The 19205-nt window shown below is 39.2% G+C and overlaps 1 protein-coding gene across 1 annotated transcript in view; it reads left to right on the top strand.

Annotated features, from left to right (window-relative positions):
• Positions 1–16673, top strand: part of SH2D6 (SH2 domain containing 6) — a 32567-nt gene extending 15894 nt beyond the window's left edge. Inside the window, exons 5-6 of the mRNA XM_053719387.1 lie at positions 6387–6542; positions 16557–16673. Of these exons, the coding sequence (XP_053575362.1) occupies positions 6387–6542; positions 16557–16673 (273 nt within the window). The remainder of the gene's footprint in view (positions 1–6386; positions 6543–16556) is intronic.
• Positions 16674–19205: the final 2532 nt, after the last annotated feature.

Genomic DNA, 19205 nt, shown 5'->3' with positions numbered 1-19205 from the left:
GTTAGAGCTTTGTAGTGGTTTGTAGACACTACTAAGGTTTTCAGATAAACTTTTAGTTTGTTCAGTCTTGCTGGTTCTCTGAAAGGGCAGATACTTTCTGCTGTTACTTTGGCTTCTTTGTTGTATCTTCTGTTTTATATACTGTAGCTTTCTTGGAAGCAGGTCAACCTCATTCTATCAGACCAGTTGTCTCTTCTTGTTTTTTTTTAGAATGTTTTATCAATGGACTGAGGTACTGGTGAGGTGGGAGGGGTTTTATAGAGTTCTTGGGGTTTGGAAATCTTTGTCTCCTCCTAGTGGTAGGAAAGAGTGATTCCCAGGAGTAAAGAATTTATCAAGTAAGCATAAACTATTGGTTAGATTATGAGTCTTGCGTTAGCCTTAAAAAGCAGCGTTGAGAGGTCCCAACTCTGCTTTTTAACGCCCGCTGGTATTACAAGTCTGGCAGGTACAGGTGTACCGCTCACTTTTTTTCTGCGACTCGAGCTTACCGGAAATCCCCTTACGTCAATTGCGTATCCTATCTTTTCAATGGGACTTGCCTAACGCCGGTATTACGAGTCTTGGAAGAAGTGAGCGGTAGACCCTCTCCTGTCAAGACTCCTACCGCATTTAAAAGTCAGTAGTTAAGAGTTTTATGGGTTAACGCCGTAGCATAAAACTCTTAACTAAAGTGCTTAAAAGTACACTAACACCCATAAACTACCTATTAACCCCTAATAACTTTATTATAGTGGCGGCAACGTTGGTGGCGGCAGATTAGAGGTTAATAAGTGTAGTTAAGTGGCGGCGACATTGGGGGCGGCAGAGTAGGGGTTATTAAATAAAAAGTAGGTGTCGGCGATGTTGGGGGCAGCAGATTAGGGGTTCATAGGGATAATGTAGGTGGCGGCGGTGTCCGGAGCGGCAGATTAGGGGTTAATAATATTATGCAGGTGTCGGCGATGTCAGGGGAGGAAGATTAGGGGTTAATAAGTGTATGATTAGGGATGTTTAGACTCGGGGTTCATGTTAGGGTGTTAGGTGTAGACATAACTTTTGTTTCCCCATAGGAATCAATGGGGCTGCGTTAGAAGCTGAACGCTGCTTTTTTGCAGGTGTTAGGTTTTTTTCAGCCGATTCTGCCCCATTGATTCCTATGGGGAAATTGTGCACAAGCACGTTTTGCCAGCTCACCACTACCATAAGTAACGCTGGTATTGAGGTGAGATGTGGAGCTAAATTTTGTTCTACGCTCACCTTTTTGCGGCTAACGCCGGGTTTAAAAAAACCTGTAATACCATTGTTGTCTTAAGTGAGCGGTGAAAAAAAAATGCTCATTAGCAACACACCCCTGTTAGCGCAAAACTCGTAATCTCTGTGTATGTTTTTAAATTAAGTAACAAATGAAAATAATAGCTGCCATTGTTATTTATTAAAGGGACAGTATAGTCAAAATTAAAGTTTCATGATTCAGATAGGGAATGCAATTTTAAACAACTTTCCAATTTACTTTTATCATCAAATTTGCTTTGTTCCTTTGGTATTTGTTGTTGAAAGCTAAACCTATGTAGGTTTGTATAATAATTTCTAAGCCCTTGAAGGCCCCGTCTTATCTCAGTGCATTTTGACAGTTTTTCAAAGCTAGACAGCGCTAGTTCATGTGTGCAATATAGATAACATTGTGCTCACTCCTGTGGAGTTATTTATGTGTAAGCACTGATTTGCTAAAATGCAAGTCTGTCAAAATAACTGCTATAAGGGGGCAGTCTGTATAGGCTTAGATACAAGGTAATCACAGAGGTAAAAAGTGTATTAATATAACAGTGTTGGTTATCCAAAACTGGGGAATGGGTAATAAAGGGATTATCTTTCTTTTAAAAAATTATGAAGTAGACTGTCCCTTTTACAACTTCACATACAACATTGCTGAAAAGATGATAGATAGATAGATAGATAGATAGATAGATAGATAGATAGGTAGGTAGATGATAGGTAGATGATAGGTAGGTAGATAGATAGATAGATAGATAGATAGATAGATAGATAGATAGATAGATAGATAAATGGATGATAGATAGAATCATGTAAGAAGGTCTTAAAAAAATAATATAATTACATATTAGTTGAATCCTCTATCCTAAAAAGCCAACATACACCAGCAGCAGGTAATGCAATGTGGAAATATGTTTAGCTCAATTTAATAGGCTTAAGATGGGTCATTAACGACAGAGAAAAAGACAAAATAAAATTAGATCCTGTACAAAAAAAAAAGAGAAAAAGAAAATGAATTAAATTAAATTAAACTAATAGTAAACATATGTGGTCTGTTAAAAAAGAGCAAGCTATGGTTTGTGTGGGTGACTCACAGAAAAGCACAACTTGTGTGTAAATGAAGTGAATGCAAAAGACTAAAAACAGATTATAAGTTCATATAAACTCATAACAATTAAAATGGGGAAAAACACCCACAATAAAACACTAACAGATGGAAAAAAGAAAATATGAAAAAAAATTGAGCCAACCTCTTCAGCTTTGAACTAGCGAGACACGATCCTGAGACAAGATACTTCACAAGGGCAATACAGTCTTGATGAATTCTGCAGGCTTGGCGTTAGTATAGCTGAAAAATCCTGACCTTGTTCCCAGAATTCCCAGCAGTCTGCCCTTCGTTAGTGTCTGTGAGGTCTCTAAAACACATTTCATTCTATCCAGCGAGACCACTTTTCCATAATAAAACATTATGAATATATTACACAAAGATTTACATTAGCTGTGCTTCAGTTGTGTTTCTGAAATTGTTGTGGTTTTAAAGGGACACTAAACCCAAATTTTTTCTTTAATGATTTAAAGCTTAGGAGCCAGCCCATTTTAGGTTCAGCATCCTGGATAGAGCTTGCTTATTGGTGGCTACATTTAGAAACCAATAAGCAAGCATAATCAAGGTTTTCAACCAAAAATGGGCCGACTCTTAAAGGGCCAACATTATTCTTTCAGATAGAGAACACAATTTTAAACAACTTTCCAATGTACTTCTATTATTTAATTTGCTTCGTTCTCTTGTTATCCTTTGCTGAAAGGTTTATCTAGGCAAGCTCATGAGCAGCAGAGAACCTACAGCTAGATTACAAGTTTTGCGGTATGAGTGAAAAAGCAGTGTTATGGCTCTTTTTCACTACCGCTGGTATTACGAGTCTTGCAGGTTTAGCTGCACCGCACACTTTTTTGGCCGTAATGCAACGTAACTACCGCAGCTTTCCAAAAGTCATTTTTCAATGGGACTTCCACAGCGCCGGTATCATGAGTCTGCCTGGGAGGCCAAAAAGTGATCTGTACAGACTATACCGTCAAGATCCGTACTCTGAAAGTCAGTAGTTATGGGTTTTATGCTACAACGCTGTAACATAAAACTCATAACTAAAGTGCTAAAAAATACACTAACACCCATAAACTACCTGTTAACCCCTAAACCGAGGCCCTCCTGCATCGAAAACAGCAAAATAAAATTATTAACCCCTAATCTGCCGCTCTGGACATTGCTGCCACTATAATAAACATATTAACCCCTAATCTGCTGCCCCGACCTCGTCGCCACCTACATTACACTTATTAACCCCTAATCTACCGCCCCTAACGTCACCGTCACCTACCTACATTTATTAACCCCTAATCTTCCGCCCCCAACGTCGCGGCCATTATACTAAAGTTATTAACCCCTAACCCTAAGACTAACCCTAACCCTAACACTCACTAAGCTCAATCCTATTGGCTGATTGCATCAGCCAATAGGAATTTTTCACCTTTAATTCCGATTGGCTGATAGAATTCTATCAGCCATTAGGAATTCAAGGGACGCCATCTTGGATGACGTACCTTAAAGGAACCTTCATTCTTCAGTTGCCGTCGGAAGAAGAGGATGCTCCGCGCCGGATGTCTTGAACATGGAGCCGCTCCGCGCCAGATGGATGAAGATAGAAGATGCCATCTGGATGAAAACTTCTGCCTATCTGGAGGACCACTTCCTGCCGCTTGGATGAAGACCCTTTTAAGGGCAATGCCAATACAAATGCTCTTTTCAGGGCAATCGGGAGCTTAGGTTTTTTTAGTTAGGTTTTTATTTGGGGGGTTTGGTTGTGTGGGTGGTGGGTTTTACTGTTGGGAGGGTGTTTGTATTTTTTTTTACAGGTAAAAGAGCTGATTTCTTTGGGGCAATGCCCCGCAAAAAGGCCCTTTTAAGGGCTATTGGTAGTTTATTGTAGGCTAGGGTTTTTTTTTATTTTGGGGGGGGGCTTTTTTATTTTCTAGGGCTATTAGATTAGGTGTAATTAGTTTAAATATTTGATCATTTCTTTTTTATTTTATGTAATTTAGTGTTTGTTTGTTTTTGTAATTTAGTTAATTGTGTTTAATTAATGTAATTGATTTAATTGTAGTGTAATGTTAGGCGTTAGTGTAACTCAGGTTAGGTTTTATTTTACAGGTAAATTTGTATTTATTTTAGCTAGATAGTCAGTAAATAGTTAATAACTATTTAGTAACTAGTCTACCTAGTTAAAATAAATACAAACTTAGCTGTGAAATAAAAATAAAACCTAAGATAGATACAATGTAACTATTAGTTATATTGTTGCTATCTTATGGTTTATTTTATAGGTAAGTATTTAGTTTTAAATAGGAATTATTTGGTTATTAATTGTAGGTTTTATTTAGATTTATTTTAATTATATTTAAGTTAGGGGTGTTAGGGTTAGACTTAGGGTTAGGGGTTAATAACTTTAGTATAGTGGCGCCAACATTAGGGGCGGCAGATTAGGGGTTAATAAGTGTAGGTAGGTGGCGGCGACATTGGGGGCAGCAGATTAGGGGTTAATAAGTGTAGGTAGGTGGCGGCAGATTAGGGGTTAATAAGTGTAGGTAGGTGGCGGCGACATTGGGGGCAGCAGATTAGGGGTTAAAAAGTGTAGGTAGTAGCGACAACATTGGGGCATCAGATTAGGGGTTAATAAGTGTAGTTAGGTGGCGGCGACATTGGGGGCAGTAGATTAGGGGTTAATAAGTGTAATGTAGGTGGCGGCGATGTCGGGGGCAGCAGATTAGGGGTTAATAAGTATAATGTAGGTGTTGGCAATGTCGGGGGCGGCAGATTAGGGGTTAATAAGTGTAGGTGGCGGCGACATTCGGGCGGCAGATTAGGGGTTAATAAGTGTAGGTAGGTGGCAGCGATGTCAGGGGTGGCAGATTAGGGGTTAATAAGTGTAATGTAGGTGTCGGTGATGTCGGGGGCGGCAGATTAGGGGTGTTTAGACTCGGGGTTTATGTTAGGGTGTTAGGTGTAAACATAACTTTTGTTTCCCCATAGGAATCAATGGGGCTGCGTTACGGAGCTTTACGCTCCTTTATTGCAGGTGTTGGGCTTTTTTTCAGCCGGCTCTCCCCATTGATGTCTATGGGGAAATCGAGCACGTAAAACCAGCTCACTGCAGCGCTGGTATTGAGCTCAATTTTGCTTTACACTGCAATATTGCCTGCTAACGCTGGGTTTTTGTAAACCTGTAATAGCAGCACTAGAGGGATGTGAGCGGTTACAGTAACTTGCAAGTTAGCACCGAGCAGCTCTTACCGCAAAACTTGTAATCTAGCCTCTAGGTTCTAGCTGTTGATTGGTGGCTGCATATATATATCGATTGTTATTGGCTCACCCATGAATTCAGTTAGAAACCATTAGTGCATTGCTGCTCTTTCAACAAATGATACCAAGCGAATGAAACAAATTAGATCATAGAAGTAAATTAGCAAGTTGTTTAAATTTGCATTCTCTATCTGAACCATGAAAGAAACAAATTGGGTTTTATGTCCCTTTAAGTTTTACATTCCTGCTTTTAAAATAAAGATAGCAAGAGAACAAAGAAAAATTGATATCAGGAATAAATTAGAAAGTTGCTTAAAATTGCATGCTCTATCTGAATCATTAAAGAAAAATTTTGGGTTTAGTGTCCCTTTAATTCTTTTATCCATTTAGCAATAGGTTTTATTTTCAAAAATATAGTGAAAGTGATGCTCAATAAATGATCTTAACTTCACCTCAGCAACTTCACAATCATCTATAAATAAAGCTAATTGTATAACTCACACTATGATTATTTTATTTAACTTCTATTTGACTCCTACTGGTTCTTTTATCCTTTTTCTATGTTTTAATAAATATAAACTACCGTTGTTTTTTTTTTCTATTTCACCAAGTAGCTGATCCATGCATTTATCTCTGTCCCTTACACTGCCCATAACTGTTTGTCTCCATTCATATTCGCTATAACTCCTACGTAGTGTTATAATGCCCTCTTTTTATTACTATACTATTTAACCACTCTTTATAATGCTTACTAGATTATGCATTTTTTTTTAACCAGGACGGCTGTTTCTTGGTGCGTCTCAGTTCTGCTCAGAAACGGCTACAGCCTTATACACTAGCCTTGCTGTGTAAGGACAACATTTACAATATCCCCATACGGGCAGTTGGATCCAGAGGGTATACGCTAGGGAAGGAGGGCAAGCGGAATGAGAAGGTAAGTCTCCTGATGTATATAAGAGGAGATTGAGCTCACAAACTTTATTAATGTATTTTTTTTACTAAGATTCTTTAACTTGTTTAAAACCAATATTTGAACCATATATATTAGACCATATATCTATGGACCATATATATATATATAGGTATAGATATATATTACGCTACTTTCCGGCCTATTTTTTATTTTCCTACAGTACTTTCTGTGTTACAAACATAAGAGTGTATTATAAACCTTAAGAAAAACTTATTAAATGATTATCTACAAAAATCATTGGACTCTAATAGTCAATTTTTTTTTTTTGAAAAATCACAAGATAAGCTAAAGTATTAGAATATACCACATAGCTGCCCAGATAAAGTATGTGATTTATAGTGCGCTTTTAAAGCAGAAAACCCAATAGAAACTTAACAATAGATTTCTTCACCCTTGTAGCAATGACATAAATATTTAGGTGCCTATGAGATGCAGTGAGTCATCTTTTCTTGAATCAGTTAGAAAACTCTATTCCTATAGAAGAAAATATATTTCTGGACATTGTGTCATGCTAGCTGTGATATTAAAGCGACAGTCTAGTCAACATAAAACTTGCATGATTCAGATAGGGGATGCAATTTTATACAACTTTCCAATTTAATTTTATCATCAAATATGCTTTGCTTTGGTATTCTTTGTTGGAGTTATTTTTGAGTCAGAACTGATTGGCTAAAATGCAAGTCTGTCAAAAGAACTGAGATAAGGGAGCAGTCTGCAGGGGTTTAGATACAAGGTAATCACAGAGTAAAAAGAATATTAATATAAGTGTTGGTTATACAAAACTGGGGAATGGGTATTAAAGGGATTATCTATCTTTTTTAAAAAATAACAACTTTTTGTTTCAGGCTAATGTGTTACACAGTGAAAAATCTGTTGATAGGAATGAGCTGTGAACTAACAAGCATTTCCATTTGTTTCAAAATCAGTTTAAATAGTTTTAAAGAGACAGTAAAGTCAAAATGGAACTTTCCTGATTCAGACAGAGCATGTCATTTCAAACAACTTTTCAATTTACATCTACTAACAAATTTGCTTTGTTCACTTGGTATCCTTTGTTAAAGAGTAGATTAGGGAAAAGCAATCCACTACTGGGAGCTAGCTGAACATATTTGGTAAACCAATGACAAGAGGCATATATGTGCAGCCACCAGTCACCATCTAGCTCCCAGCAGTGCACTGCTGCTCCTAAGACTACCTAGGTATACGCTTCAACAAAGATAAAACATTTGATTTGATTATAGAAGCAAATTGGAAGGTTGTTTTGAGTAGCATGCTCTTTCTGAAGCATTAAAGTTTAATTTTAACTTTACTGTCCCTTAAAATCAGGGGTATCAAGCTTACTGTATCCGGGGGCCACTGGCCAAGTGTCCTTCTCCCATGGGTGGAACTTCAACAGAGTGAGTGCTCTGGAACTGGATATACTAGAAACTTTAAGTGACGTTTACCCAAGTAGTAGTGCATAGCAGGAGTTGTAGTCGATTAGACATACACAGTGTATATTTATCTTGTGCCAACTGAAGTGATCATTCTGGAACTGAAGAAAAAGTGACATTTATCCAAGCAGGGCCTAATGGTAGTCTACATGGACAATGCATACTTGTCTATATGTTTATCTTGTGAGTGCCTATATAGAACATCAGCTTCTTACACCTCTTAGAACCCGAAAAAATTTGATAGGGCCAAATTAATAATTTACTGAATAAACAAGAGAGGGCCTGATTAAACTATCTTGTGGGTCACATATGTACTTTGAGACCACTGCTTTAAGTTAACATTTTCATGCAAAACAAACAACATAATTACATCTTAGTTTATTATCCCTCACAAATTTAAAAATCACAGATACTTTTTTAGATTGTCTTCAATAGATCTTAAAAAATACATTAAAAACCTCTTACTTTTATGTAAAGTATTTGTCCCATGCTTCCTAGGAGACCAAAAACCTAGGTTAGAGAGTTTGCTTTATGGCCTCTCTAGGAAGCATGGGACAAAACACAATTTTTACACAAAACGGGTGTTTGATTTCTCTTTAAAAGGATATGAAACCATGCTCCTTTAGTAAGAACAAATAAGTTAAATCAAAGCAAACATAACAAGAAACAGATTGTGTAAAAAATAACAAACAAACTACTTATTTTCTTGCACAAAGAGCACTCTCATTGTAGCCCTTCCGGAGATGACCAGACATCTTTTGAACTTAAGTTGCATTCTGCCTCTCCTGAGCATGAGCAAAACAGACTTACTGTTTCTCTTGAATTCACTAAACACTAAGCCAGCTCAAGTTACTCTAGACGATTTGACATCCACCTAGATAAGATTTCTTGTAGAGACGCCAGCCTCCTTGTAGGGCTGTGATAGGAAGTAATGGATACTGCACAAATCAAGTTAAAAACAAAATCTAAAATCATTTTAAAATGATGAATAATACATATTGCAATATAGAAACATAGAAACATAGATATTGACGGCAGATAAGAGCCATAGGCCCAGCAAGTCTGCCCGACCTTACCTAACAGTATAAACTTACCTAGTTCGTAGGATAGCCTTATGCTTGTCCCATGCATTTTTAAAGTCCCCCACAGTGTTTGTTGCTACTACCTCTTGAGGAAGTTTATTCCATAAATCAATCACTCTTTCTGTAAAGAAGTGCTTCCTCAAATTACTCCTGAATCTACTACCCTTTAGCTTGAGCTCATGACCCCTTGTTCTTGAATTTTCCATTTTATGTAAAATACCCACAGCCTCAGTTTTACTAAACCCTTTAATGTACTTGAAAGTTGCTATCATATCACCTCTTTCCCTTCTCTCCTCTAAGCTATACATATTTAGGTCATTGAGCCTATCCTGGTAAGTTTTATTTTTTAGACCATGTACCATTTTGGTAGCCCTCCTTTGCACAGATTGAAGTTTGTTAATATCCTTCTGAAGATATGGCCTCCAGAACTGCACACAATACGCAAGATGAGGCCTAACTAATGATCTATAAAGTGGCATAAGAACCTTACTATTTCTGCTGCAAATACCTCTACCAATACATCCAAGCATTCTGCTAGCCTTACTCGCTGCATTACTACATTGTTTACTAAGTTTTAAATCATCTGAAATAATAATTCCCAAGTCCTGTTCCTCATCTGTAACAGTCAGTAAAGTGTCATTGAGTCTGTAATTAACATTTGGATTTTTCTTCCCTAAATGCATTATTTTACACTTTGCTGTGTTAAACTTTAGATCCCAGTCGTTTGTCCAATCCTCCAATTGTTGTATATCACTTCTCATTTTGTCTACCCCCCCCCCCCTGGAACATCCACTCTGTTGCAAATTTTTGTATCATCTGCAAAGAGACATACTTTCCCCTGTAGCCCTTTGCTGATATCACAGATAAATATGTTAAACAAAACAGGCCCCAGAACTGACCCCTGAGGAACACCACTAGTAACATCCCCCTCTGCTGAATGAACTCCATTTACTAAGACACTTTGTTTTCTGTCCTTAAGCCAGCATTCCACCCAGTTCACAATTTTTGAATCTAGACCAAGGAGATATAGTTTGTGAATAAGTTTATTGTGTGGGACGGTGTCAAATGCTTTGCTGAAATCTAGATATGCTACATCAACTGCTCCACCCTTGTCTAATACTTTTGTTACATAATCAAGAAGTCAATTAGATTAGTCTGACATGATCTCCCTGAAGTAAAACCATGTTGATTTTGGTCCTCTAAATTGTTTGTCTTTATGTAAGTCATAATTCTTTCTTTTAAGAGGCTTTCCATTAATTTCCCTACTACTGAAGTTAAACTAACTGGCCTGTAGTTGCCAGAATCTTCTCTACTGCCCTTTTTATGAAGAGGTATTACATTTGCTATTCTCCAATCATCTGGGACAGCTCCTGTTAATAGTGACTGATTAAACAGATCAGTTAATGGGACAGTTAGCACTGATCGAAGTTCTTTTAAAACCCTTGGATGAATATTATCAGGACCCACTGCCTTTGTAACATTTATTTTAAAAAAAAGATCACTGTTAAGCTTGTTTCTATTTTTCGTAGCATCCCTTAATGTAGACATTGTATCTTCACAATCTTTTGTGAAAACAGAACAGAAGTAATCATTGAGACAGTCTGCAATCTGCTTATCTCCTATTATTCTACCATCAACTGATTTCAATTTTACTATTCCTACCTTATTTTTCTTCTTTCACTGATATATCTAAAGAATGTTTTGTCCCCATGTTTTACTGACTGTGCTATCTTCTCTTCTGCATGAGCTTTAACCTTCCTAATTAACTGCTTAGTCTTTTTTTGTTGGAGTCTCCATATTTTCATATCATCATCTGCTTGTGTGTGTCTGTAATTTTTATAAGCTATCTTTTTTGTCTTAACAGCATGTGCTACTTCTTTGGAAAACCAAATTGGTTTCCGCTTTCTTTTACTTTTACAGACATGTCTAATACAGTGTGCGGTTGCATCTAAAATGGCACCTTTCACAAATTCCCACTGTTCTTGAACCCCTGTAATAAGAGTTTTCCCCTTTAAATAGTTTTTTAGGTATTCTCCCATTAATGAAAAATCTGCCGTCCTAAAGTCTAAAACTTTTGTTTTAGTCTGGGTGGACAGTTCCTGCACATGATCCTAAGTTCTCACCTACAGACACATCTGAAACTGTATCACTGTTTGTAAGTATTAGATCTAATATAGCTTCCTTACGAGTTGGTTCCTTGACTAATTGCTTCTATTGTTTATTGAACAGGTATTGATTATTGAACAGGGGGGTTTATACATGATATTGTTTATTCTGTCATTGCTGCGTTATGTGCGAGATGAGGCTCTGGCAATATGTGGAACTTTCAGGTTACTTGGGAATCTTGTGCTGCCGTTTTTTGGTGTGTTTTTCCCTAGTGCAGGGGCGGTCCTGCCAGGCATTCCATGTGATGGGTGTGGCTATCTATTCTTCCTGTTGATCTGTGGCACAGGAGACGTAGCGGTTTCTGTAGTCCGGATCCTAGGAGGTGGTGAGTGCCCTGGCCATTCATTGGTGGTATAAAGGTGCCTTTTTACTAAATAGAGTTAGTCTAACCAAGCGCACAAGCGATGGAGGACTCTGGCGTGTTGGAATTCTCTCCTTCCTTAATTCTATTCTATTCAATGGTTTCTATTAAGTATAACCTACCACTTAGTGATTTTTTTATAACAAGTTTTGCCCAGTTTATATTACTATTCAAACATATGCTTACTGTGAATTAGATAAATGAAAGAGACCGTCTACTCCAGAATTTTTAATGTTTAAAAAGATAGCTAATCCATCTAAAGGGGAGGAAAGTCCACCGCTTCATTCATTACTATTGGGAATTAAGAACCTGGCCACCAGGAGGAGGCAAAGACAACCCAGCCAAAGGCTGAAATACCTCCCCCACTTCTCTTATCCCCCAGTCATTCTTTGCCTTTCATCACAGGAGGATGGCAGAGGAGTGCCGGAGTAGTCTCTTATGGAGGGTAGTACTCTTTGCAGTGGGACTGGAGTTTTAAGTAGTCCTATCAGCCTCTCAGTGAGAGCCTGGGCGAAAGTTAGAGTCCAGAGATGCAGGGAGAGTCTTTTTGCGAAACCATCCCGACTCATATTAACAGCTCCATAAGCAATCAGCGTTGACAAGTTTCGCTGCCTGCTTTCTTCACTCAAGTTTATGTCAGGAGTGAGGCTACTAACCTGTCACACTTGAAGGGCTGTGTTCCTTTTCCACGGTGTAGATTCTGGTAAGATCGTTTCATTTTTTCTTAATAATGATAACATAGAAGACAGGGTCACAGTGTGGCGTTTTACACAATCAAAGGGTTAATATTCCTGGAAGAGGGATTATTGAACAGGGGGGTTTATACATGATATTGTTTATTCTGTCATCGCTGCGTTATGTGCGAGATGAGGCTCTGGCAATATGTGGAACTTTCAGGTTACTTGGGAATCTTGTGCTGCCGTTTTTTGGTGCGTTTTTCCCTAGTGCAGGGGCGGTCCTGCCAGGCATTCCATGTGATGGGTGTGGCTATCTATTCTTCCTGTTGATCTGTGGCACAGGAGACGTAGCGGTTTCTGTAGTCCGGATCCTAGGAGGTGGTGAGTGCCCCGGCCATTCATTGGTGGTATAAAGGTGCCTTTTAACTAAATAGAGTTAGTCTAACCAAGCGCACAAGCGATGGAGGACTCTGGCGTGTTGGAATTCTCTCCTTCCTTAATAAAGTCTCATTCCTGTGTTTATTGTGAGGAGGTTCTGGTAGATCAGCCTGCTCAACTATGTTCCACATGCCTTGATAAAGTTACAACATCTAAATGTAAATGGATGTCTAGTACTACTGAGCCGTCCACCTCTGAGGTTTCTTCGTCCCGGGAGGTGCATTACCTACATTTATCTCTGATTGCACATGCAGCGCATTGGTCAACGTTGGTCGTCAGACTTTGCGGACCAACTGGAATCGGCGGTTTCAAAAGTGATCCATGTCTTACCACGTTCTGCTAAGTGCAAGTGTAGGGTTTATCATAGCGGCCCGGCCCAGTGTTTGTCCTTGCCGATGGGAGATCCAGAGGCTCTATGCGAGGATGAGGTCCACTACGACTCTTCGGAGGAGGCCCCTTCTGGGTCGGAGTCCGTGTCATCTAAACCTCTAACCCTCCGGCGGCCAAGGAGCCGGGTTATAGGTTTAGGATGGAGACTTTGCGCTTTCTGTTATGGCAGGTGCTTGCTACTGTGGAGGTACCGGAACCTAAGATACCGGAGGAACCTGCAATTCCTAAGCTTGACAAGGTATACGAGGACAGGGTAGTACCTCAGTCCTTCCCGGTTCCCGTTAAGATAGCTAATATTATTAAAAACGAATGGGAGCAATTAGGTTCTTCCTTTTTCCCTTCTTCCTTTAAAAAACTGTTTCCCATTCCGGACTCTCAGCTTGAGCTGTGGGGTACCATCCCTAAGGTGGATGGGGATATCTATACGCTTGCGAAGCGGGCGACTATACCTCTCGAGGATAGTTCGTCGTTTAAGGAGCCCATGGATAAAAAAACTGGAAAACATGTTGAGAAAGATTTTTCAGCACACAGGGTTTGTTTTTCAGCCAGCAGCGGCCGTTGCGGCGGTCGCTGGAGCTGCAAAATATTGGTGTGAATCCCTGTGTGAAATGGTCGAGGGGGAGACATTCATCGACGAGATACAGGAGAATATTAAAGCGCTGAAGATCGACAATTCTTTCATCTTCAATGCCAATATGCAAATTATATGCCTGAATACGCAAATTATACGCCTGTATGCCTTGGGGATTCAGCCTAGCTTACATTTTTCCACCCATGCCACTTCTACCTCGTGTAGTGGCACGCATCAAACAGGAGTGGGCTTTGGCCATTCTGATTACTCCTTCATGGCCGTGGAGGACGTGGTTTGCGAATCTGGTGGGGATGTCATCCTCTCTGCCGTGGAGGTTACCCTGTCGTAGGGATCTGCTGTCACAAGGCCCCTTTCAACATCGAAATCTAGATTCTCTGAGGGTGACTGCGTGGAGATTGAATGCCTAGTCTTACCCAAGAGAGGCTTTTCTGAAAGTGTGATTGATACTCTAATTCAGGCAAAGAATCCGGTCACTCGTCACATCGACCATAAGGTGTGGAGGGCTTACTTGTCCTGGTGTGAGAAGCATGGATATCCTTGGCATAAGGTGAAGGTATCCAGGATTCTGTCCTTTCTCCAAGATGGTTTGGAAAAGGGTCTTGCCGCTAGTTCCTTAAAGGGAAGAATTTCGGCATTATCAGTTTTGTTGCATAGGAGACGACATTCAATCTTTTGTTCAGGTTCTGTCTAGAATCAGCCATGTCTTTAGACAGTCGGCTCCGCCTTGGAGCTTAAACTTAGTACTTAAGGTTATGCAGAGGGTTCCGTTTGAACCTATGCATTCCATAGACATTAAGATTCTGTCCTGGAAGGTTCTCTTCCTGTTGGCTATTGCATCGGCACGTAGAGTATCTGAACTAGCTGCCTTGCAATGTGACCCTCCTTATCTGGTGTTTCATGCGGATAAAGCTGTACTTCGCACTTGGTTGGGGTTTCTCCCCATGGTGGTGTCTAACCGTAACATCAATCAGGAAATAGTTGTTCCTTCTTTGTGTCCTAACCCTTCCTCTTCAAAGGAGAGGTTACTTCATAACCTGGATGTGGTTCGTGCCTTGAAGTTCTATCTTCAGGGTACAAAGGATTTCAGACAGTCTACATCTCTTTTTGTGGTGTATTCTGGGAAGGGCAAGGGGCAAAGGGCCTCTGCTGCTACTTTGTCTTTTTGGTTGAGGAGCTTAATTCACTTGGCTTATGAGATGGCGGGACATAAGCCTCCTCAGAGGATCACGGCTCATTCAACTAGAGCTGTGGCTTCGTCTTGGGCCTTCAAGAATGAGGCCTCTATGGAGCAAATTTGTAAGGTGGCTACCTGGTCCTCCTTACACACTTTTACAACGTTTTACAAATTTGACGTTTTTGCTTCTGCGGAAGCTGTTTTTGGGAGAAAGGTTTTGCAGGCTGTGGTGCCCTCAGATTAGGGTCCGCCTTTTCCCTCTCGGTTTCATTCAGTGTCCCCTAGAGCTTGGGTATATGTTCCCAATAGTAATGAATGAAGCCGTGGACTCTTCTCCCCTTTAGATGGAAAACATAAATTATGCTCACCTGATAATTTAATTTCCATCGAGGTGAGAAGAGTCCACGGCTCCCGCCCGTATCTCCGTCTGGCGGCCCTAAATTTATCATCTTCCTGCACCTTTTTTACCCTGATATTTCTCCTACTGTTCCTGGTTCCCTCGGCAGAATGACTGGGGGATGAGGGAAGTGGGTGAGGTATTTAAGCCTTTGGCTGGGGTGTCTTTGCCTCCTCCTGGTGGCCAGGTTCTTAATTCCCAATAGTAAGGAATGAAGCCGTGGATTCTCCTCCCCTCGATGGAAATGAAATTATCAGGTAAGCATAATTTATGTTTTTTACCCATTCCTAAGTTTTGCATAACCAACACGGTTATATTATTATACTTTTTGTATTTAAGCCTCTGCAGACTGCCCCCTTGATTTTTTATTTTTTTTACAGACTTGCATTTTAGCCAATCAGTGCTGACTCATTTGTAACTCCATGGGAGTGAGGACAATGTTATCTATATGGCCCACATGAACTAGCGCTGTCTAGCTGTGAAAAATTGTCAAAATACACTGAGATAAGAGGCGGCTTTCAAGGGCTTAGAAATTAGCATATGAGCCTACATAGGTTTAGCTTTCAACAAAGAATACCAAGAGAACAAAGCAAATTTGATGATAAAAGTAAATTGGAAAGTTGTTTAAAATGTCATTCCCTATCTGACTCATGAAAGTTTAATTAATTAAACTTAATTTAATTAAGTTTAATAGACTGTCCCTTTAAGAAGTCAGTTTATACAATGTGAGGACACGTTAAAAACTGCATTGAAATTAAAAAGTTCAAAAATATAAACTCATCCAATTTCGATTTTTTTTATTTAATAAGGGTTTAAAATCATTGATCCAGAACAGAAATGATTAAAGGCTGCCACACTTCACAGGATGCATTTCAGATATTTTAACATCCTTTAGTACAAACGCTGCCTGGGGGTAATGCTCAGATGTTTAGCTCTTATACATCAGAGTAACAGGCATGTGCTGTTATAAAATCTTGCTTAATGTAACATTTCTCATATTCCTGTCATGTCTGTTTTCCTCCTTTACCTATTCACTCTGACCTTTATCTATCATTTCCTCAAACCAATAATATGATTTTCTTTTTCTTCCTTCCAATCTCCCTATCACACCAAATTTTTTTTCACCTACACCTATTTCAAATTTTGTTCTTTGTTGTCATTTACTTTATTTAGTTTCACTTGGCTTCCAATGTCTGCCTCCTTTATGTCTTTAACGTTTTTTAATTTTCTTTTATTTCTTTTTTTTTTTCTTATCGCCTCTCTAGATATTTCCCAGCGTTGTTCATCTTATTGAGCATTACCAACATGAGCATATGCATGTGGTCAACCGCCAGACACAAAGCAGAGAGTCTACCTTACTGTTGTACCCAGGCCTGGCCTGACAGTGCGAACCGAAGCAACGCAAATCTGTCTTGTGTAATGCCGATATTTACATAGACTTCTGCCTTTATATACTGACTGTAGATTACATAAATTATAATTAACAGCTGTTTTTCAACCCTAAGTTCCCTTTTAAAATCAACTCATTATCAAAAATGTCAATATAAACAGGCTGAAAAAACTACCTAAATATAAGCAAATGGTAATAAAATAATTCAGATGCTGATAAAGTATTTAATTAAATTGATTCTTGCTTTTGAGTGTAAATTGCCAGGATATGTACAGGACTTATATAAACACACAAGCAGTGACAAGACAGAGCAACAGCTGAAGTGAGCAGAGCGGGAACAACAGATGAGTCAGTAAGTATGGAATCCTGCTAGTGAGAAGATATTGGCAGCAGGTCACATGCAGGGGGCGTGTCAGGAAGTATCACGCACATTTTGTTTATTGTGTGAGTGTACACTACAAACTGACAAAAGGCCTCTTATAATAGACATTATACACTAGTGTTTTCTTTGCATACATGTTTTGTAGATGATCCATTTATATAGCCTATACAGGGTTGTTTTGCTTATTTTTAAATAGCATTGTGCTGATTTTCAGACTCCTAACCAAGCCCCAAACTTTTAGAAGTATACTGATGTATACCTACTCCAGCTTGCTCCTGTTTGTGTAAAGAGTCTTTTCATATGCAGAGGAAGGGGGAGGGGGAGAGTGTCTGCTGTTTTTAGCATACAACCCCTTTCAGTGGGTGTTCCAGCTGACCTTTTCAACAGAGCTAAACTGGGAACTTCTAGGTAAGGTTTTAAACAGTTTTATACTGGATTTTTAGATCTATATCTGTGCATATTATTCGTTATAGTAGTGCCTATTACATACAGTTATAAAAAAATTGGTGTAAACTGTCCCTTCAATTTCCTCTCAGGAACAGACACATAGTGGTTGGTCTGATGAGGCTGGATTCTGTTGTTTCTGTTTGTAATTCCTGCTATATCAACAGGCAGAATATCTGCTTCTCTCAGTTTTAACCTATTTAGCACTAAATTACGAGTGGTGCGCTGGTGTTTGTAAGTTAAAAGTAAATGCGAATGCGTGAGCGCAATCACGGTTTATGCTAGAATGATTACCGTGACCTCAGAGCTCTGGTTAAGTGTTACTCTCGACAAAAAAAGTTGTATAAAACACAATTTAAAAACATTTAAAAGTACAGTTATAATAATAACACTATCTAATTAAAATTATTATTATTAAAAAAATTGCATTAAAAAGTTACAAGGGCTCAAAGATATTAGGTCTCAGGTGTTAGAAAAAAAAGTACTGCAAAGGGGTTTACCGTAGATAGATACATTGGCCTCTATTTTTCAAGGTGTGGCGGACCTGATCCGACACTGCAGATCAGGTCCGCCAGACCTCACTGAATACGGCGAGCAATACGCTCGCCGTATTCAGCATTGCACCAGCAGCTCACCCCCTGCAGACTCGCAGCCAATCGGCCGCCAGCAGGGGGTGTCAATCAACCCGATCGTACTCGATCGGGTTGATTTCCGGCGATGTCTGTCCGCCTGCTCAGAGCAGGCGAACAGGTTATGGAGCAGCGTTCTTTGTGACCGCTGCTTCATAACTGCTGCAGGCTCACCAGAAACACGGGGTATCAAGCTCCATTTGGAGCTTGATAAATATGCCCCATTGTTTGTGACAGGGTGAGAGAAGGTATATCAGCAGGCGGTTAGAGAGAGCAATTACCCCTCCACTTGTAATCTGACCCTTATCTGTAATAGAACCAAATACTGAATGAGCATACAGAGAATTCCATTTGTCTGCTCAAGTTGCAGTTCCAACGTTGTCCACTGTGTGGTGCTGAAATTCTACATGCGCCTCAAATTTGCTAAAGGCCAATGAAGTAACACAATTCAATATTACCTAATCCAGTAAACATTAATCATGAGTGCTTGATTACCTGGAAAGATTGCATCTTTGTTTATGTAAGTTCTGGATTTAGGCAGTTTATTTTGTTTGCTATTCTCCCTATTATAATCCAACACACATTTTCCTAATAAAATATTGGCAACTGTAAAGGGAAATACTATATAACTGAAGTATATTTTAGTTATGAATAGGATTTTTTTTATAATTTTCTTTTGGCAACAACACAGTTTAGCAAAAAATGCATCTAGTAAAGCTACCACTTTGATGTGGAAACTTGTGCCACCATATTACCACTTTAAAAAGGGACACATATGAAAAATACATTTGTCAGGGCTGTTTAAAGAAATGCTTTGAATAATGTTCTGTTATAAGAACCCTGACATATGTATTTTTCATATGTGTCCCATTTTAAAGCGGCAATATGGTTAGCCTATGCCTTGGGTGTACACATAATATATTTGCATATGCTCAATGCAACCACATTGAAACACTGTGCTTACAAAAATAACCAGTAGCTGCTTGTAATGCACCACCAAAGACACAAAATGAGAGATGTCACTGCTGTCTTTTTGCGTAGGTGCAAGGTTTTAATGTGATTACACTAA

The sequence above is a fragment of the Bombina bombina genome, chromosome 6 (assembly GCF_027579735.1).
Source record: "Bombina bombina isolate aBomBom1 chromosome 6, aBomBom1.pri, whole genome shotgun sequence".
Lineage (NCBI taxonomy): Eukaryota > Metazoa > Chordata > Amphibia > Anura > Bombinatoridae > Bombina > Bombina bombina.
The sequence above is the reverse complement of the archived record's forward strand: the minus strand, read 5'-3'. Positions and strand labels throughout refer to the sequence as shown.